We start from the raw sequence: 17,359 nt of genomic DNA on the forward strand, positions 1-17,359 counted from the left end.
AACTACAACTCCCCATCTCCTGGTGATTGGCCAAAGTCACCCAGCCGGCTTTCATACCTAAGGCGGGACTAGAATTCACAGTCTCCTGGTGATTGATCCAAAGTTATCCAGCCACCTTTCATGCCTAGGGCAGAGCTAGAACTCCCCATCTCCTGGTGATTGGCCCAAAGTTACCTAGCCGGCTTTCATACCTAAGGTGGGACTAGAACTCCCCATCTCCTGGTGATTGGCCCAAAGCCATTGAGCTGGCTTTGAATAGCTAAGGCGGAACTAGAACTCACTAGTCTCCTGGTGTCGAGGCAAGCACCTTAACCCGTATACCATGCCATCTTCGGCCGTATCTTGAAGACCCTTCTCCAGAACCACCCCCCCACCCAGCTGGGTCTGGGGCCGAGGGGCTGGCTCACCTGCCTTCTCCCCTCCCTCCAGGGGTGAAATGTTTCCGGTTTGGACCGGATCGCCTGATCCGGTAGCGATGGAGGCAGGTGGTTCGGAGAACCGGTACCAAAAATCCCTGCCCCACCTCCCCATTGCCCAACTGAGTTGCACAATCATCAGAGGCTTTTTTTTTTTACTTTTAAAAACATTTTTTCTACAACCTCTTTGGCTGAAAAAATGCTTTTAAAAGTAAAAATAAAAAAAGCCTCTGATGATCGCTTGGCTCAGCGGGGATCGTCAGAGGCTTTTAAAAGCATTTTTTCTACAGCCTCTGAAGAGTTGCTGAGTTGCCTGATCGGCAGAGGCTTTTTTTTCTTTTAAAAGCCTCCGACGATCCCAGCTGAGTTGCCTGATCGGCAGAGGCTTTTTTTTCTTTTAAAAGCCTCCGACGATCCCAGCTGAGTTGCCTGATCGGCAGAGGCTTTTTTTTCTTTTAAAAGCCTCCGATGATCCCAGCTGAGTTGCCTGATCGGCAGAGGTTTTTTTTTCTTTTAAAAGCCTCCGATGATCCCAGCTGAGTTGCCTGATCGGCAGAGGTTTTTTTTTCTTTTAAAAGCCTCCGACTATCCCAGCTGAGTTGCCTGATCGGCAGAGGTTTTTTTTTCTTTTAAAAACCTCCGACGATCCCAGCCGAGTTGCCTGATCGGCAGAGGCTTTTTTTTCTTTTAAAAGCCTCCGACTATCCCAGCTGAGTTGCCTGATCGGCAGAGGTTTTTTTTTCTTTTAAAAGCCTCCGATGATCCCAGCCGAGTTGCCTGATCGGCAGAGGCTTTTTTTTCTTTTAAAAGCCTCTGACGATCCCAGCTGAGTTTTAAAAGTTAAAAAATAAAAATTGGCCACGCCCACCCAGTCACATTATCACCCCCTCCCCCACCAAGTCACGCCCACAGAACCGGTAGTAACCAATTTTAGATTTCACCACTGCCTCCCTCCCAGGTGTGTGTGTGTGGAGGGGAAGAGGAGGAGGAGGAGGAGAAGGAGTCCAAAATTGTCCTACCTGTCCCTTCGCGCAGAGTCAGGGTGCAGTAGCCCTCCAGCCACTGGTAGGAGGGGAAGTGGTAGGTCTCCCCCCGAGGCGTCTTCACCTGGACGTAGTTGCAGAACCAGTTGTCCTTGGGGAAGAAGAGGTAGGGCTCCTTGTGAAGGCGGATCAGCACGATGGGTCCCAGGTCCTGCTCGCAGGGCACCTCGTATTCGTCCACCTGGAGACAAAACCGGATTAGGCTAAACCGGAGAAAGAGATCTGAGATCGGTCTGGGATGAAGGAGAAACTTCCGAGCCGCGAAAGCTATTAGCCAGCGGAACAGCTTGCCACTGGATGTCGTGGGGTGCTCTCCATTGCTGGAGGCTTTCCAAGAAGAGATTGTGTGTGTGTGAGTGTGTTTGTGTACGAAGCTGGGCTTTTAAGGCCTTCCTTCCTTCCTTCCTTCCTTCCTTCCTTCCTTCCTTCCTTCCTTCCTTCCTTCCTTCCTTCCTTCCTTCTCTCCTTCCTCTCTGATTCATTCCTCTTTCCTCTCTCCCTCTCTCCCTTTCTCCCTCCTTCCTTCCTTCCATTTCTTCCTCTCTCTCCTTCCTTCCTTCCTCTATCCCTCCCTCGCTCCCTCCCTCCCCCCTCCTTCCTCTCTGACTCGTTCTTCCTTCCTTCCTCCCTTCCATCCTTTCTCCCTTCCTCCCTGATTCCTCCCTCCCTCCTTCCTCCCTCTCCCCTCTCTCCCTCTCTCCCTTCCTCTCTCCCTCCCTCCTCCCTCCTTCCTCTCAGATTCATTCCTCCTTCCTCCCTCCCCCTCCTTCCCTCCCTTCTTTCCTTCCTCTCTCCCTCCCTCCTTCCTCTCTGATTCATCCTTCCTTCCTTCCTCTCTGACTCATTCCTCCTTCCTTCCTCCCTCTCTCCCTTTCCCCTTCCTTCCTTCCTTCTTTTCTTCCTCTCTCTCCCTCCCTCCTTCCTCCCTCCTCCCTTCTTCCTTCCTCTCTGATTCATTCTTCCTTCCTTCCTCCCTTCCATCCTCCCTCCCTCTCCCTTCCCCCTCCCTCCCTCCTTTACTTCCTCCCTCCTTCCTCCCTCCCTCCTTCCTCTGATTCATTCTTCCTTCCTCCCTCCCTTCCATCCTCCCTCCCTCCCTCCCTTCCTTTCATTCCTCTCTCCCTCCCTCCTCCCTTCCTCCCTGATCCTTCCTCCCTCCCTCCCTCCCTCCCTCCCTCCCTCCCTCCCTTCCTTCCTTCCTTCCTTCCTTCCTTCCTTCCTTCCTTTGACATTTCTAGGGCTGAGAGAAGGGGGCTGGCCCAAGACCACCCAGCTTCATGCCCAAGGCGGGACTAGAATTCCCAAATCTCCCACTTTCTACCCGCCTGCCTTCCCCATACCACCCAACGGCCTCGCTGAGCCTCGTACAAAACAGCTGAGATGGTTGCAGAGAAGCCTAACTTAGCCGAGCCTTAAAGATCCCCGCATAAGAGAGCAGACGACATGCAGATTTCCCTCCCCCTCTTAATAAAATCAGAAGCTTTTCTTCTCCGGTAATCTGCCTCCCACCCCCGGGAAGATTTAACAGCTTTTAATAAGCATCGGGAAATTACAAGGCTCCCACCCAAAAAAAATTGGCCAATTTCCTCTCTCTAATTATAGGAGAGAATCTCTCTCCGGCTCACGGCTGAGCTGGGAGGTCTTGGGTGCTCCCTGAGCTGTGTGATTTTCTCGCAGGCGTCTCATGACCCAGCTAGGGAACGCCATCAGTGCTAGAAGGGAGGGGGGTTTGTGGAAAGGAGGAGGAGGACTGTGGGGTCCTTGGGGCTCTCTGGCTTTGATTGTTTTGTTTCATGACCCAAGTAGGTAACATCGTCAGTGCTAGAAGGGAGGAAGGGTTTGAGGAGTGGAGGAAGGAAGATGGGGGGGGGAGGAGGAGGAAGAGGAGGAGGAGGAGGACTGTGGGGTCCTTGGTGGTCTTTGGCTTTGGTTGTTTTCTTGAAGACGTTTCATGACCCATCTAGGTGGCATCATCAGCTCTAGAAGGAAGAAGGGTTTGCTCTCTGTATATATACAAGTGGTTTGCCGCTACCAGTTCAGACGAACCATCATACAATTAAGAAAAGCCCAGTCAAACAATCCACTTGTATATAGCAATAGCAATAACCCTTAGAAGTATATACCGCCTGACCGGGCTTTTACGGCCCGCTCTAAGCGGTTTACAGAATCAGATTCTTGCCCCCCCCCCCGCCAACAATCCGGGTCCTCGTTTTACCGACCTCGGATGGAAGGACGGAAGGCTTGAGCCTGGTGGGATTCGAACTGCCAAATTGCAGGCAGCCGGAAGTCAGTAGAAGTAGCCTGCAAGTACTGCACTCTAACCATTGCGCCACCACGGCTCAATATAAACCGAGAGCAAACCCCACACACCCTTCTAACACTGATGATGTTACCTAGTTGGGTCCCGAAACGTCTGCAAGAAAACTACCAAGCTCAGAGCACCCAGGACCCCACAGTAGTAGTAGTAGTAGTAGTAGTAGTAGTAGTAGTAGTAGTACTTCTCCTCCTCCTCCTCCTCCTCCTTCTTCTCCTTTTCTTCTTCTTCTTCTCCTTCTCCTCCTCCTTTTCTTCTTCTTCTTCTTCCTCCTTCTTCTCCTCCTCCTCCTCCTTTTCTTCTTCTCCTCCTCCTCCCCCTCCCCCTCTTCTTCTTCTTCCACCTTCTTCTCCTTCTCTTCCTCCTTTTCTTCTTCTTCTCCTCCTCCTTCTCCTCCTTTTCTTCTTCTTCTTCTTCTTCTTCTTCTTCTTCTTCTTCTTCTTCTTCTTCTTCTTCTTTTCTCCTCCTCCTCCTCCTCCTCCTCCTCCTCCCCCTCCCCCTCCCCCTCTTCTTCCACCTTCTTCTCCTTCTCCTCCTTTTCTTCTTCTTCTTCTCCTCCTTTTTTCCTCCTCCTCCTCCTCCTCCTCCTCCTCCTCCTCCTCCTCCTCCTCCTTCTTCTTCTTCTTCTTCTTCTTCTTCTTCTTCTTCTTCTTCTTCTTCTTCCTTCTCCTCCCCCCTCCCTCCCTCTCCCACTTCTCCTCCTCCTCTCCACACACCCCATACTCCCTTCTTGCCCTGATGCTGTTCCCTATTCTGCTCACGAAACGTCTGCAAAGAAAACAACTAATCTCAGGGAGCACCAAGGACCCCACTGTTCTCCTCCTTCTCCTTCTCCACACACACACCCCATACTCCCTCCCGGCCCTGATGTTGTTCCCTAGTCTGGTCACGAGACGTCCGCGAGGAAAACCAACCCGCTCAAGAGAGCCGCAAGGACCCCAAAAAAATAACACCCCCCCCCCATGGCAGAACCCCCCTTTCGAATCCCTCTCCAAAATACTCACAGCTCCGGGGACGAAATCTTTCCCCAGTTTGTCCAGACGCTGCTTGGCGCTTTCGGCCCGTTGGCCCACCAGGGTGATGGAGATGGTGCTGTAGGTGCCGGCTAAAATCATGTCACCGGTGCCCACCGAGACTTTGTAGGTCGCCATTTGGGAAGCCGGGGAAGAGCGAGCTCAGAACGCAGCCGGGCAAGGAAGGATTGTGGTGAGCCGGTGCCACGGACGGGCTGGGACATGCCGAGCGGCTCCTCCCCAAGGGAGGTTTCACACGCCACAGACACCTGCCACGGATAAATGACAGCCACGTCTCCCACGCCTCGGGCAAGGAAGGCGATGGGTTTTCCCCTGATTTGGAAGCGGCCGAAGGTCTACATTCTCGGATTTGTTTTCCAAAGGAATTTTCCACTCCTAATCGCACGAACCACAATTCGTTCCTTCCTTCTTTTTTCCTTGATCCGTTTCTTGCTATCTCGCCTCGGCTTTACAACCGTTTTGTTGACGGGCCGAAAGTTACGACGGGCGGGTTTTCTTTCACGCTCGCGACCGTTTGGCAACCTCCCGAACATCAAAAGCTCAGTTGCTTGGCGAGCGGTTTCGGATTTATGACGGACGCCGGTGTCCGACCAGCAACGTCCAGGGGAGGCCACTTAACGACCGTGTGACGCCTTTAACAACTCCAGCGGTTCACTAAACGACGGGGGCGGGGGGGGCAAGAATGGTGGTCAAATGGGGGCGGACTCCCTTAAGGAATGTTTTTCCCTTAGCGACATAAAAGTTGGGCTTAATTGTTTACTTTATGTTACTTTATTGTCGTTGCACCTTGCACAACGACATTAAATGCCATCTTCGGTGTACGTGATAACTATAAAAGTAAAACACAAACACACCTCCTTCACATTCTATGCAATTGTAGTCATAATTCAAGGACCGTCTGTATTATTTTTACAAATGACTTATTTGTAAAAATTATTCTATTCTATTCTATTCTCAATTCTGTTCCCTTCTATTTTTTCTTCTCTTCTCTATCTTCTCTTCTCTTTATTCTATTCTATTCTGTTCTATTCCATTCAAATTCTGAATTCTATTCTATTCTCTATTTTCTATTCTATTCTCTATTCTATTCTAAATTCTATTCTATTTGCTTTGAATTCTGAATCCTCTCCTCTCCTCCTCCCCTCCCCTCCCCTCCCCTTCCATTCTATTATTTCTCTATTCTGTTCTGTTCTGCTCTGCTCGAATTCTGAATTCTATTCTCTATTCTATTCTAAACTCTATTCTATTTGATTTGAATTCTGAATTCTCTCTTCTCTTCTCCTCTCCTCTCCGTATTTTCTACCGCTATTCTGTTCTGTTCTGTTCTGTTCTGTTGTTCTGTTCTGTTCCGTTCCGTTCTGTTCCGTTCCGTTCCATTCCATTCCATTCTATTCCATATTCTATTCTATTCCATTCTATTCCATTCCGTATTTTCTACCGCTATTCTATTCTATTCTATTCTATTCTATTCTATTCTATTCTATTCTATTCTATTCTATTCTATTCCATTCCATTCCATTCCATTCCATTCCATTCCATTCCATTCCATTCTTGCTGCTCTCCAAGACCCCAGTTTTAGAGATTTCACCCTCTTCTATCCCATCCTTTAGCGAGCCACAAACACGAGCCAGACTGGCACCAAAAACAGGTGTGGACAGAGATGAGGGGAAGGCCAGCTCTGTAATTCAACTGACCTAAATCAGACTGACCTTCTTGGTACCCTTCCAGAGAAGCAACCTACCCATCATCCAGGCGAGGCACTCCATCAGGTCAGTGCCCCTGGCTTTTGGGCTGGGAGATCAAAGCCCCGTGGACCTTTTCCAAACCTATTTGGGGAGCAATTAGATTTAACTTTGAAAATGTTTTGATATTTTATTTATTTATTTATTTATTTTTTGCAGGTCAAAAATCACTCAAGAGTTTGGGAACCTGAGCTCTGCTTTTTCAGAGATTCAGCTTGGGGTTTTTCGGTGTCCGAATAGAGCTGGAAGGGACTTCGGAGGTCTTCTAGTCCAACCTCCTGCTCAGGCAAGATGTCTTATACTAGGTGTCAGCAACCTGCGGCTCTGGAGCCACATGTGGCTCTTTGGGCCCTATGCTGTGGCTCCATGTCAAGTGATCCCACCACTGGCTGGTCCCGTCCCTCTCCCTCCCCTCCCAGTCACTCCTTGCCTGGCCTGGCCTGAGAAAGTAAGGGCAGTAGTGAGTTGCTCCCGGTTCGGCCCGGTTCGGCCGAACCGGTAGCGGTGATGCTATTACGTCACCGAACCGGTTCTCTTTCTTCGGGAGCTGGGCCCTCCCGCCTGCCCCCGCGTTATTCCGACCTTATATTTCTTCTTGTTTCGCCCAGCTGAGAGGTGCGGCAATCCACTCAGCTGGGCAGTTTCGCAACACGCTTGCGCAAAGCGCGCGACCGAAGAGGCGATCGCGCGCAAAGTGCACGCACAAAGAGAACTGTGTAGTAAAGCCGGTTAGAACCCACTCCTGGGTAAGGGCGACGGCGGGGGATGGAGAAGCGGCTAGGGAAGAGACAGAAAGATACAGAGAGAGTGGGAGAGAGAGATACAGAGAGAGAGAAGGGGGGAGAGATACAGAGAGAGAGAAGGGGGGACAGAGAGTGAGAGAGAGGGGGGACGGAGAGATGTCAAAAGGATTTTGTGATTCCCGGTGTTTTTAAACAACCAGTTCTCTGCCCTAATGACCAGCTGGGTAGGCGTGGCTAGGGGGGTGTCATGTGACTGGTAGAAGTGAGTGATGTCAAGTTGGCCACGCCCACGCAGGTTTTGTGGCTCCCGGTGTTTTCTTTTCTGTGGGAAACGGGTCCAAATGGCTCTTTGAGTGTTTAAAGTTGCAGACCCTGTCCTGTCCTAGACAATTTCACCCAAGTGACTGTCCAATCTCTTCTTAAACCCACCCACCCCTGCCCCCGTGATGAAGCACCCACAACTTCTGGTGGCGAGCTGTTCCACTGGTGAATTGTCCTCACTGTCAGGAAGTTTCTCCTTCCTTCCAGGTTGCTTCTCTCCTCGATTCGTTTCCATCTGTTGCTTTTTTGTCCTGCCTTCAGGGGTTTTGGAGAAAATAGGCATTCCATGATTCCATAAGGTTGATCCCCTCGTCTATGGGGCAGCCCCTCAAATACTGGAATACTGCTATCATGTCGTCGTCGTCCCCCAGCAATCTGGCCTATTGGACTGATCCAATCTCAACATTCCCGCCCCCCTCCCATCCCTAGGGATTGGTACGCCCTCCAAAAAGACGAGAAAAATTCCTAGCAGATACCGCAGAGGGATGCTCAGGCAGAAGAGAGCAATTGCGCCACCTGGAGACCGCAGAGGGTATAACCAGAGCCCTCCAGGTGCTACCGTCGTCCGACGCATTTGCAAGACTTTGACCTATTTTATTTTATTTTATTTTAAATTTAATTGTCGACCTTCCTTTTTCTCTCCCCTCCCGGGAACATTTTCATCCTCTGAGGGGATAGTCTGCAATTTTAAAAAATCATAATAATAATATTCGCCGTCTCCTTTGAACTCAAAAGACAGGGTGCAGATTTTGTTTGCGAGGTGAAGAGGATTATAATTCGTATTTTGAGAGTGCTTTTATGGACGGACCAACTTTGGGGAGGGGGGGGTTGGTCACTGTCTCGCTCCGGGACATCCTTTCATCCTCCCTGAGATTTCCTGATGGTCTCCTATCCCAGAGGTCTGCAACCTTAAATCACTCAAAAGAGCCATTTGGACCCGTTTCCCACAGAAAAGAAAACACCGGGAGCCACAAAACCCTTCCTGTGAAAATAGTTTCAGAAGAAATCAGAACGTTTAATTCAACTACAGAGGCTAGTTTTGTGGCCGCTCAAGAAATTGTCAGGCCCGGGAAGGGTTTTGTGGCTCCCGGTGTTTTCTTTTCTGTGGGAAACGGGTCCAAATGGCTCTTTTGAGTGTTTTAAGGTTGCAGACTCCTGGCCTTGGCTAATGGATGCTCCAGGACAGCGGTGGGTTTCACATATTCTTTCCACCGGTTTGCCGCGTGTGCGCACGCTCGCTTCACATGTGCGCTTTCCGCGCGTGCTCCCAGCCTCAAAAACGTGGCTAAATACGACGGCATTATACCGGGGCGTGTGGGTGGGCCCAACTGCAGTCACCGCAAGCAGTTCACCTGAACCAGTCCGAACCGGCTGAATACCACCTCTGCTCCACGAGTTATCTAATACACATTCTATTTGCTGCAGGCCATCTCTAGTCCTAACTTTTAGCTGAGGCCTGCAAGTTGCTTAACTCTTGGTTGCTTTTATCAGCTTTCTAACTGCCCAGCATGGTTACAGGCTTTACACCTGCACATTTCCTGTGAAATAAGCAGTCTTGTCAGACAAGACGCCACAATTACAGGTGTCCTGATTTACTTTCAAGCGTGTGTGTGTGTGTGTGTGTGTCATGACGTGGCTTTATTTCAGCAGACAGCTCATCACTACTCCAATGCCGAGACGAATCGGGTTTTGAATCTGCCTCCTACTGATAATAATTCACATTTTTAAAAGGATTTATCGAAGGCCCAGTTCAATCCTCTTTGGCAAATTTCCAGGAAGCCGGTTTGAGAAATTCAGGCGGCAACCATCTCAGCTTGGTTTGGAGAAGATAGATTAGACATTTGGAAGGACCCTGGTGGTTCCCAACGGCTGCAAAAATGGATGGAATGAGCAGAGAGGGTGAACCCGCACACAATTACTTTTGTTTCGACTTGGAAACCGTTTCTGGACTTTGTGCTCGGGGTGGAAAAAAAAAAAAGAAAGAAACTTTGATTCTGGGTTTTACCGATTAGATAGGTTTGTTATTATAGAAATGGCTAGTTTATGCTATTACGTAAAAGTAAAAAGTTGAGGTTAGGCGTACGTCGGAAGGGACCTGGGAGGTCATCTAGCCCAACCCCCTGCTCCAGCAGGAGACCGTTACAGAATTGCAAAATTGGAAGGGACCTTTGAGGTCATCTAGTCCAACCCTCTGTGCAACCAGCATTTCCCTTATAGAAATACCCTAAAATCTGGAGGAAGGGAGGGGAGCGGTTTGCTTTAAATCCAGCTTCGAAATCCAAATCTCCAGCTTCCATATCCAAAAGTTATCGGTTCATTTTTCCTCCAGCACTTTTTTCTTTTTTTAAATTTGATTTATATGCCGCCCTTCTCCGGAGACTCAGGGCGGCTTACAATGCGCTAAGCAATAGCCTTCATCCTTTTCAATAAGCCGCGCCGTGGACTTTTTAAATTGGCCCGCAAAAAAAAAAAAAGGACAAAATCACACCGTTTTAGATCTAAGGCACATTTTTTTTTATTTCAAAAATATATAAAAGTAATTTTCTTGTCCGCTTATTTAAAAGTCTAGTCCTCTCCGAAACACATCCGAAACGGGGGAAAAAAAACACCGCAAACACCCTAAAATATTAAGAACCCTGGCTGCCCTTAAAATTACAAAACGGTGCCATTATGGACGCGCGATGGCGAAATCCGCATCGGGTTGCGACAGAACGTACTTCATTTTTAAAACATGGTGCAAAACCGGCAGTAAATGATCCGAGTCGTGGAGCTGTTTCGCAAGCCGGCGCGATTGGAAATCATGGAACGAGCTTAAAAAGACACTCCGGGCGGTTACCCACAAGAGAAATCTCGCCGACGCCACTGTCCCGGAGTTCACAAACCACAATTACACAAATGGTTGTTGTGTGAGAAGAACTCGATTTGAGGCTTCAGGCTGGAACCAGGCTCCGTTCTTCGTCTTGAGGCGACTTAAGACTTTGAAGTTGAAGTAACCACGAATAGATGTTCTCCTCAGAGGTGAATTTCACGTATTTTTACCACCAGTTCGGCCTGCGCGCGCACGTTCGCTTCACACATGCACCTTCCGGCCATGTATCTGGCCTTCCGCGCATGCACCGGCCTTCTGCACGTGCGCCCCGCCTCAAAAACGTGGCTAAATAGAACAGCATACCGCCGGAGCGAGTGGACAGGCCCATCTGCAATTTCCACTGATTCGCCCGAACCGGCTGAATTTAGTTCTCCTGCTGGTTTGGTTCTCCTGATACCGGTATTATCATTCTTTACCATTTTAAACCTTTAGTCCAGAAAAATGTGGAAGTTGTTGTTTCTCCCAGCCTAGAGGTGTCCCCCCAAAAATCCCATAATCCCCATCTCTTTACAGGTAAGCCCTCAATTTACGACCCACCGTAGAGAGCCCCAAATTTCTGTCGTTCGGCGAGACATCTGGGAAGTGAGTTTTTGCCCCGTTTTATGAGCATTCTTCACCCCGTGGTTAAGTGAATCACCGCAGCTGGTAAGGTTGTTTGGTGAATTGGGCTTCCTCGTCGATTTGGCTTGCCGGATGGTCGCAAAAGGGGATCACGTGACTTTGGGATACGGCAATGGTCGTTAAGTACCGTGTTTCCCCGAAAATAAGACCGAGTCTTATATTAATTTTTGCTCCAAAAGACACATTAGGGCTTATTTTCCGGTTAGGTCTTATTTTTTTGGGGGGGAAATACGGTACTAAATACATCCGACTGACAATCTTAACTGGGGCTTATTTTGGGGGGTAGGGCTTAATTTTCCAGTTGGCTCATCTCCAGCGTGCATGCGCATGCCGGCCAGTTGATTTTCGGGCCTTCTGGGCCCACCAGAAATACGGAAACAGGCTGTTTCCTGCCTCCGGAGGGCCTCAGGGGGTGGTGGGGAAGGCTCGTTTTTCTCTCTCCCCAGCCTCCAGGGCCTTTCTAGGAGTCTGGGGTGGGCGGAAACAGCCTTCCTCACCCCACTGGAGGCCAAAAACAGCCCGTTTGCCAACTTCTGGTGCGACCGGAAGTTGGCAAACGGGCCATTTCCGGCCTTTGGAGGGCCTCCGGGAGGGTGGGGAAGGCTGTTTTTGCCCTCCCCAGACTCCTAGAAAGGCTCTGGAGGCTGGGGGGAGCAAAAAATGGGCCTACCATGCCATCACGTGCCAGGAGCGGGGTGGGCGGGTGGGAGGGGTTGTGCGTACATGCGCAGGAGCAGGGCGCATAAAATTATGGGTGTGGGCATGGACGCGTGCGACCCCCTCCCCCCCGCTCCTGGCACGCAATGGCAAAAAGGTTAGCCATCACTTTTTATTCTTGCCGTTGTAACTTTGGAATGGTCACTAAATGAATGGTTACTATTACCTACATTAGACAAAGATTTGATCTCGTGATTGCAGCCGCCATCTTGGTTTTCTTTGATACGATGGGGAAATTCCCCCGTCCCCAAGCCAAGTCATTCTTCATGATAGACCAAGCTACCTCTTCTCAAAGAGGTCTACTCTCTTGAGGGATCCACCAACGAGTACAATATTTGTAGGACAGAAGCACCCAGAACAAGATCCGAACTCAACATCCTCCATGCTTAAGAGCTACCAAATCTATCGGGTTTCCGGTAAGGATGAGCGGACTGGCCTTCAGCAAATATTCGGGTGGGGGAAAAAGCTGATTTTTGTTGTTGTGGTGCTGAATTTCAGTGCAAAGGTACAGAACCCCAAATATGAGGGGTTTGAAGTTCCAGGGGGGCTGCAGGATAAAACATATGATGGTTGCAGGAACTGGAAGGTCTGGACCAGAGGTCTCCAAATGTGGCAACTTTTAAGACTTGTGGACTTGAACTCCCAGAATTCCTCAGCTACTTTAAGACTTGTGGACTTCAATTCCCACAATGCCTGTTACTTTAGGACTTAAAGTGGCTGAGGAATTCTGGGAGTTCAAGTCCACAAGTTCTAAAGCGACTGAGGAATTCTGGGAGTTGAAGTCCACAAGTCCTAAAGCGGCTGAGGAATTCTGGGAGTTGAAGTCCACAAGTCCTAAAGCGGCTGAGGAATTCTGGGAGTTGAAGTCCACAAGTCCTAAAGCGGCTGAGGAATTCTGGGAGTTGGGGTCCACAAGGCTTAAAGCGACTGAGGAATTCTGGGAGTTGAAGTCCACAAGGCTTAAAAGTGACTAAGGAATTCTGGGAGTTGGGGTCAACAAGGCTTAAAGCGACTGAGGAATTCTGGGAGTTGAAGTCCACAAGTCTTAAAACAACTGAGGAATTCTGGGAGTTGAAGTCCACAAGTCCTAAAGCGGCTGAGGAATTCTGGGAGTTGAAGTCCACAAGTCTTAAAGCGGCTGAGGAATTCTGGGAGTTGAAGTCCACAAGGCTTAAAAGTGACTAAGGAATTCTGGGAGTTGGGGTCAACAAGGCTTAAAGCAACTGAGGAATTCTGGGCGTTGAAGTCCACAAGTCTTAAAACAACTGAGGAATTCTGGGAGTTGAAGTCCACAAGTCTTAAAACAACTGAGGAATTCTGGGAGTTGAAGTCCACAAGTCCTAAAGCAGCTGAGGAATTCTGGGAGTTGAAGTCCACAAGTCTTAAAGCAACTGAGGAATTCTGGGAGTTGGGGTCCACAAGGCTTAAAGCGGCTGAGGAATTCTGGGAGTTGAAGTCCACAAGGCTTAAAAGTGACTAAGGAATTCTGGGAGTTGGGGTCAACAAGGCTTAAAGCGACTGAGGAATTCTGGGAGTTGAAGTCCACAAGTCTTAAAACAACTGAGGAATTCTGGGAGTTGAAGTCCACAAGTCCTAAAGCAGCTGAGGAATTCTGGGAGTTAAAGTCCACAAGTCTTAAAACAACTGAGGAATTCTGGGAGTTGAAGTCCACAAGTCCTAAAGCAGCTGAGGAATTCTGGGAGTTGAAGTCCACAAGTCTTAAAGCAACTGAGGAATTCTGGGAGTTGGGGTCCACAAGTCCTAAAGCGGCTGAGGAATTCTGGGAGTTGAAGTCCACAAGTCTTAAAGCAACTGAGGAATTCTGGGAGTTGGGGTCCACAAGGCTTAAAAGTGACTAAGGAATTCTGGGAGTTGGGGTCAACAAGGCTTAAAGCAACTGAGGAATTCTGGGAGTTGAAGTCCACAAGTCTTAAAACAACTGAGGAATTCTGGGAGTTGAAGTCCACAAGTCCTAAAGCAGCTGAGGAATTCTGGGAGTTAAAGTCCACAAGTCTTAAAACAACTGAGGAATTCTGGGATTTGAAGTCCACAAGTCCTAAAGCAGCTGAGGAATTCTGGGAGTTGAAGTCCACAAGTCTTAAAGTGACTGAGGAATTCTGGGAGTTGGGGTCCACAAGTCCTAAAGCGGCTGAGGAATTCTGGGAGTTGGGGTCCACAAGGCTTAAAGCAACTGAGGAATTCTGGGAGTTGAAGTCCACAAGTCTTAAAGTGACTGAGGAATTCTGGGAGTTGGGGTCCACAAGTCCTAAAGCGGCTGAGGAATTCTGGGAGTTGGGGTCAACAAGGCTTAAAGCAACTGAGGAATTCTGGGAGTTGAAGTCCACAAGTCTTAAAGCAACTGAGGAATTCTGGGAGTTGGGGTCCACAAGGCTTAAAAGTGACTAAGGAATTCTGGGAGTTGGGGTCAACAAGGCTTAAAGCAACTGAGGAATTCTGGGAGTTGAAGTCCACAAGTTCTAAAGCGGCTGAGGAATTCTGGGAGTTGAAGTCCCCAAGTCGTGGCCATGGTGGGCATTTGACACAGGCTCAGATGCATTTTTCAGCCGCAGCAGAGGGGTGAAAGAGCCACATGCGGCTCCAGAGCCGCCGGTTGCTGACCCCTGACCTACAGAGTATGTAAAATCCGGCATTAAACTGTAGTAGTAACATAGGATGCTGCTTGTTTTCTATCCAGATCAGGCCACATAATTGTAATCCAGTTCAATCCGGTCCTCCTGCAGCACTCTGCTGGCCGAAAACGGGCCCCGCGGAAACCCCACACGGGCCCTCATGCAGCTCACTTTAGCCTGCAGAGGTACCACAGGCTGGTCCTTTGATATTTGCAGGCCGGCCCTGTGGGCCAGATTTAAGCACCTTTGAGTTTGACACCCCTGGTCTAATCTAACAAAGAGAAGGATTAGGGCAGTCTTCCAATATTTGGGGGGCTATCACAAAGAAGAGCGGGGGAGGGGGGTCAACCTATTCTCCAAAGCCCCTGAAGGCAGGAGGAGAAGCAACGGATGGAAACTAACCAAGGAGAGAAGCAAGCTGGAACTAAGGAGAAATTTCCTGTCAGGGAGGACAATTAGCCAGTGGAACCGCCTGCCACCAGAAGTTGTGGGTTGCTCCATCACTGGAGGTCTTCAAGAAGAGACTGGACCGCCGTTTGTCCCGCAGGGTATCCGCTCGAGCACGGGTTGGATTAGAAGACCTCTAAGGTCCCTTCCAACTCTTTTGTTATTCCAGAAAGAAGCCCGCCGGATGGGCCAATCAGGTGGAGGCTGAGCTCCAGATCTCTGGATTTCATCGTCTCCATCCCCAAACCTAGATGGAGACACTGTTCTCAATGCAAGGCGGGTTGAGGTAATCGTAGGGGAGAGCCAACGGCTGGTTCCGCTGGTCGATTTCCTTGGAAATGGCCGCCAGGCGGTTTTGAAACGTCTCCATCAGCCTCTTGGGTTCCTCTTCCACGAAATGGTGCTCCGGGTAGAACCCCAACGGTCTCTGGAAAAGATTTATGAGGAGAAAACATTTCGAGCGGCAAAAACCACCCGCGCCGTTCGCCCGGAACAACGGCCTGGCACCTGAGCCTGGCGCTCCCGTCGCCGTTTTTCTGGCGGGAAATTAGATCAAATATCTTTTGAGGTGTGCCTGAGGGAAAAGAGGTTTCAGAGGAGGGGCCCTGAAAAACGGGGGAGAAATCGTTTTAGGCAGGCAGACCTCGACTTACGACCCGTTCCTTGAGGGACCGTTCCAAGTTTTAAAAAGTAGTCCTTGGTTTATGACCGTTTTTTCACAGGGACTACCTTTGCAGCATCCCCTTGATCGTGTGATAGAGAGGGAGGGAGGGAGAGAGGGAGGGAGGGAGAAAGAAATAAAGAAAGAAGGAAGGAAGGGAGGAAAGAAAGAAGGAAGGAAGGAAGGAAAGAAGGAGGGAGGGCCTTCCTTCCTTCCTTTCTTCTTTCTTTTGCTCTTTCTTTCTTCTTTCTTTCTTTCTCTTTCTTTTTTCTTTTTCTTCCTTCCTTTCCTTTCCTCCCTCCCTCCCCTCCCTTTCTTTTTTTCTTTCATCCTTTCCTTTCTTCCTTCTTTCCTTCTCCCTTTCTTTCTTTCACTCTTTTTCTTTCGCTTTCTTTCCTTCCTTCCCTCCTTCTTTCTTTCTCTTTCTTTCTCCCCTTCTTTTTTCCTTCCTTTCCTCCTTTCTTCCTTTCCTCCCTCCCTTCCTTCCCTCCCCCTTTTTTCTTTCTTTTCTTTCCTTTTTTTCACCCTTTCCTTTCTTCCTTCTTTCTTTCCTTCTCTCCCTTTCTTTCTTTTGCTCTTTTTCTTTCGCTTTTTTTCCTTCCCTCCCTCCCTTTCTTTCTTTCTTCCTTTCTTTTCTTCTTTCTCTTTTTTTACCCTTTCCTTTCTTTCTTCTTTTTTTCACTTTTTCTTTTGCTCTTTCTTTCCTTCCTTCCCTTCTTCCCTTCTTTCTTTTTCTTCCTTTCTTCCTTTCCTCCTTCCTTCCCTCCCTTTCCTTCTTTCTATTTTCTTTTGCCCTTTCCTTTCTTCGTTTCCTTCCTTCGATCCCTTTTTCTTCCTTCCTTCCTTTCTTTCTCTCTCCCTCCCTTGTAACCTTGTAATTGGACCCACAAGGAATTTGTCTCCGGTGCATAAGCTCTCACTGTACATCCAAACACCGAAGTGGTATCTCGAAGCCTACGTCGACTCCCGCAGTCCTTTCCCTCCTCTGGCTCGGGTATCCCCGCCACTTACCCGATCCCCGGCTTCGTTGCTCAGGAGCCAGAGGGAAGAGAGAGCAATGCAGGTAACGTTGACCTGCGGAATGGTCTTCAGGATGCCCTCCAGTGACGCGGAGCCCTTCACGGTGGGCGGGGGTCTCCTCATGGTCGTGGGGACGTTTGGCATCCAGGCGCCGTAGTCAAACTGAGAACGAGAGAGAGAGAGAGAGAGAGAGGCCAGGTGAGCTGAGAGTTTGCAATGCCCACCCTGCAACGATCAGGACAGGTGTTTCCTGTAAACACGCTGAGGTTCGGGGGCCAAATTGCAAGAGATTAGACTGGCTATGATTTCCCTTGTCATGAATGAGGGTCGTACTGAAATTTGGGGCCCAAACGTTCCAGGTTGGAGGCCACAAAGGAAGGGGGAGAGGGTTGAAAATTGTCAAGACAATTAGCGATAGGGGAAGGTTCGTAGCTCAGGGTTGAATTATGGAGTCCATGGTGATGCCTGAGCTGGGTTGTATTCTTGTTGACGTTTCCTGACCCAACTAGAGAGTATCATCAGTGCTGGAAGGGAGGTGGGTTTGTGGAGAGGAGGAGGAGGAGGAGGAGAAGGAAAAAGTGTGGTGGAGAAGGAGAAGGAGGAGGGGGGAGAGATAGGGGGAGGAAGAAAAAGGGGAGGAGAAGAGAAGAGAAGAAGAAGAGGAAGAAGGAAGAGGAGAACAGGAGGAAGTAGAAGAAGAGGAGGAGGAAGAGGAAGGAGGAGGAGAAGAAGAGGAAGAAAAGGAGGAAGAAACAGAAGAAGAGGAGGAAGAGGAAGGAGG

General features: G+C 49.3%; 2 protein-coding genes across 5 annotated transcripts in view; both read right to left on the reverse strand.

Annotated features, from left to right (window-relative positions):
- Window positions 1–5,210, reverse strand: part of LOC132709327 (hydroperoxide isomerase ALOXE3-like) — a 34,732-nt gene extending 29,522 nt beyond the window's left edge. Inside the window, exons 1-2 of the mRNA XM_087891631.1 lie at window positions 4,778–5,210; window positions 1,436–1,640 (exon numbers count right to left, since the gene is read on the reverse strand). Coding sequence (XP_087747757.1) covers window positions 1,436–1,640; window positions 4,778–4,924 — 352 coding nt within the window. The 5' untranslated portion in view covers window positions 4,925–5,210. The remainder of the gene's footprint in view (window positions 1–1,435; window positions 1,641–4,777) is intronic.
- A 9,660-nt stretch (window positions 5,211–14,870) lies between these two features.
- Window positions 14,871–17,359, reverse strand: part of LOC117671255 (polyunsaturated fatty acid lipoxygenase ALOX15B-like) — a 56,257-nt gene continuing 53,768 nt past the window's right edge. For all 4 annotated transcript variants that reach the window (XM_087891636.1, XM_087891635.1, XM_087891634.1 and 1 more), the window contains 2 exons: window positions 16,570–16,740; window positions 14,871–15,324 (listed from right to left, as the gene is read on the reverse strand). In XM_087891636.1, the coding sequence (XP_087747762.1) occupies window positions 15,145–15,324; window positions 16,570–16,740 (351 nt within the window). In that variant the 3' untranslated portion in view covers window positions 14,871–15,144. The remainder of the gene's footprint in view (window positions 15,325–16,569; window positions 16,741–17,359) is intronic.

Source organism: Pantherophis guttatus, chromosome 4 (genome assembly GCF_059756535.1).
Source record: "Pantherophis guttatus breed Tessera chromosome 4, ASM5975653v1, whole genome shotgun sequence".
In the NCBI taxonomy this organism is placed as follows: Eukaryota; Metazoa; Chordata; class Lepidosauria; order Squamata; family Colubridae; genus Pantherophis; species Pantherophis guttatus.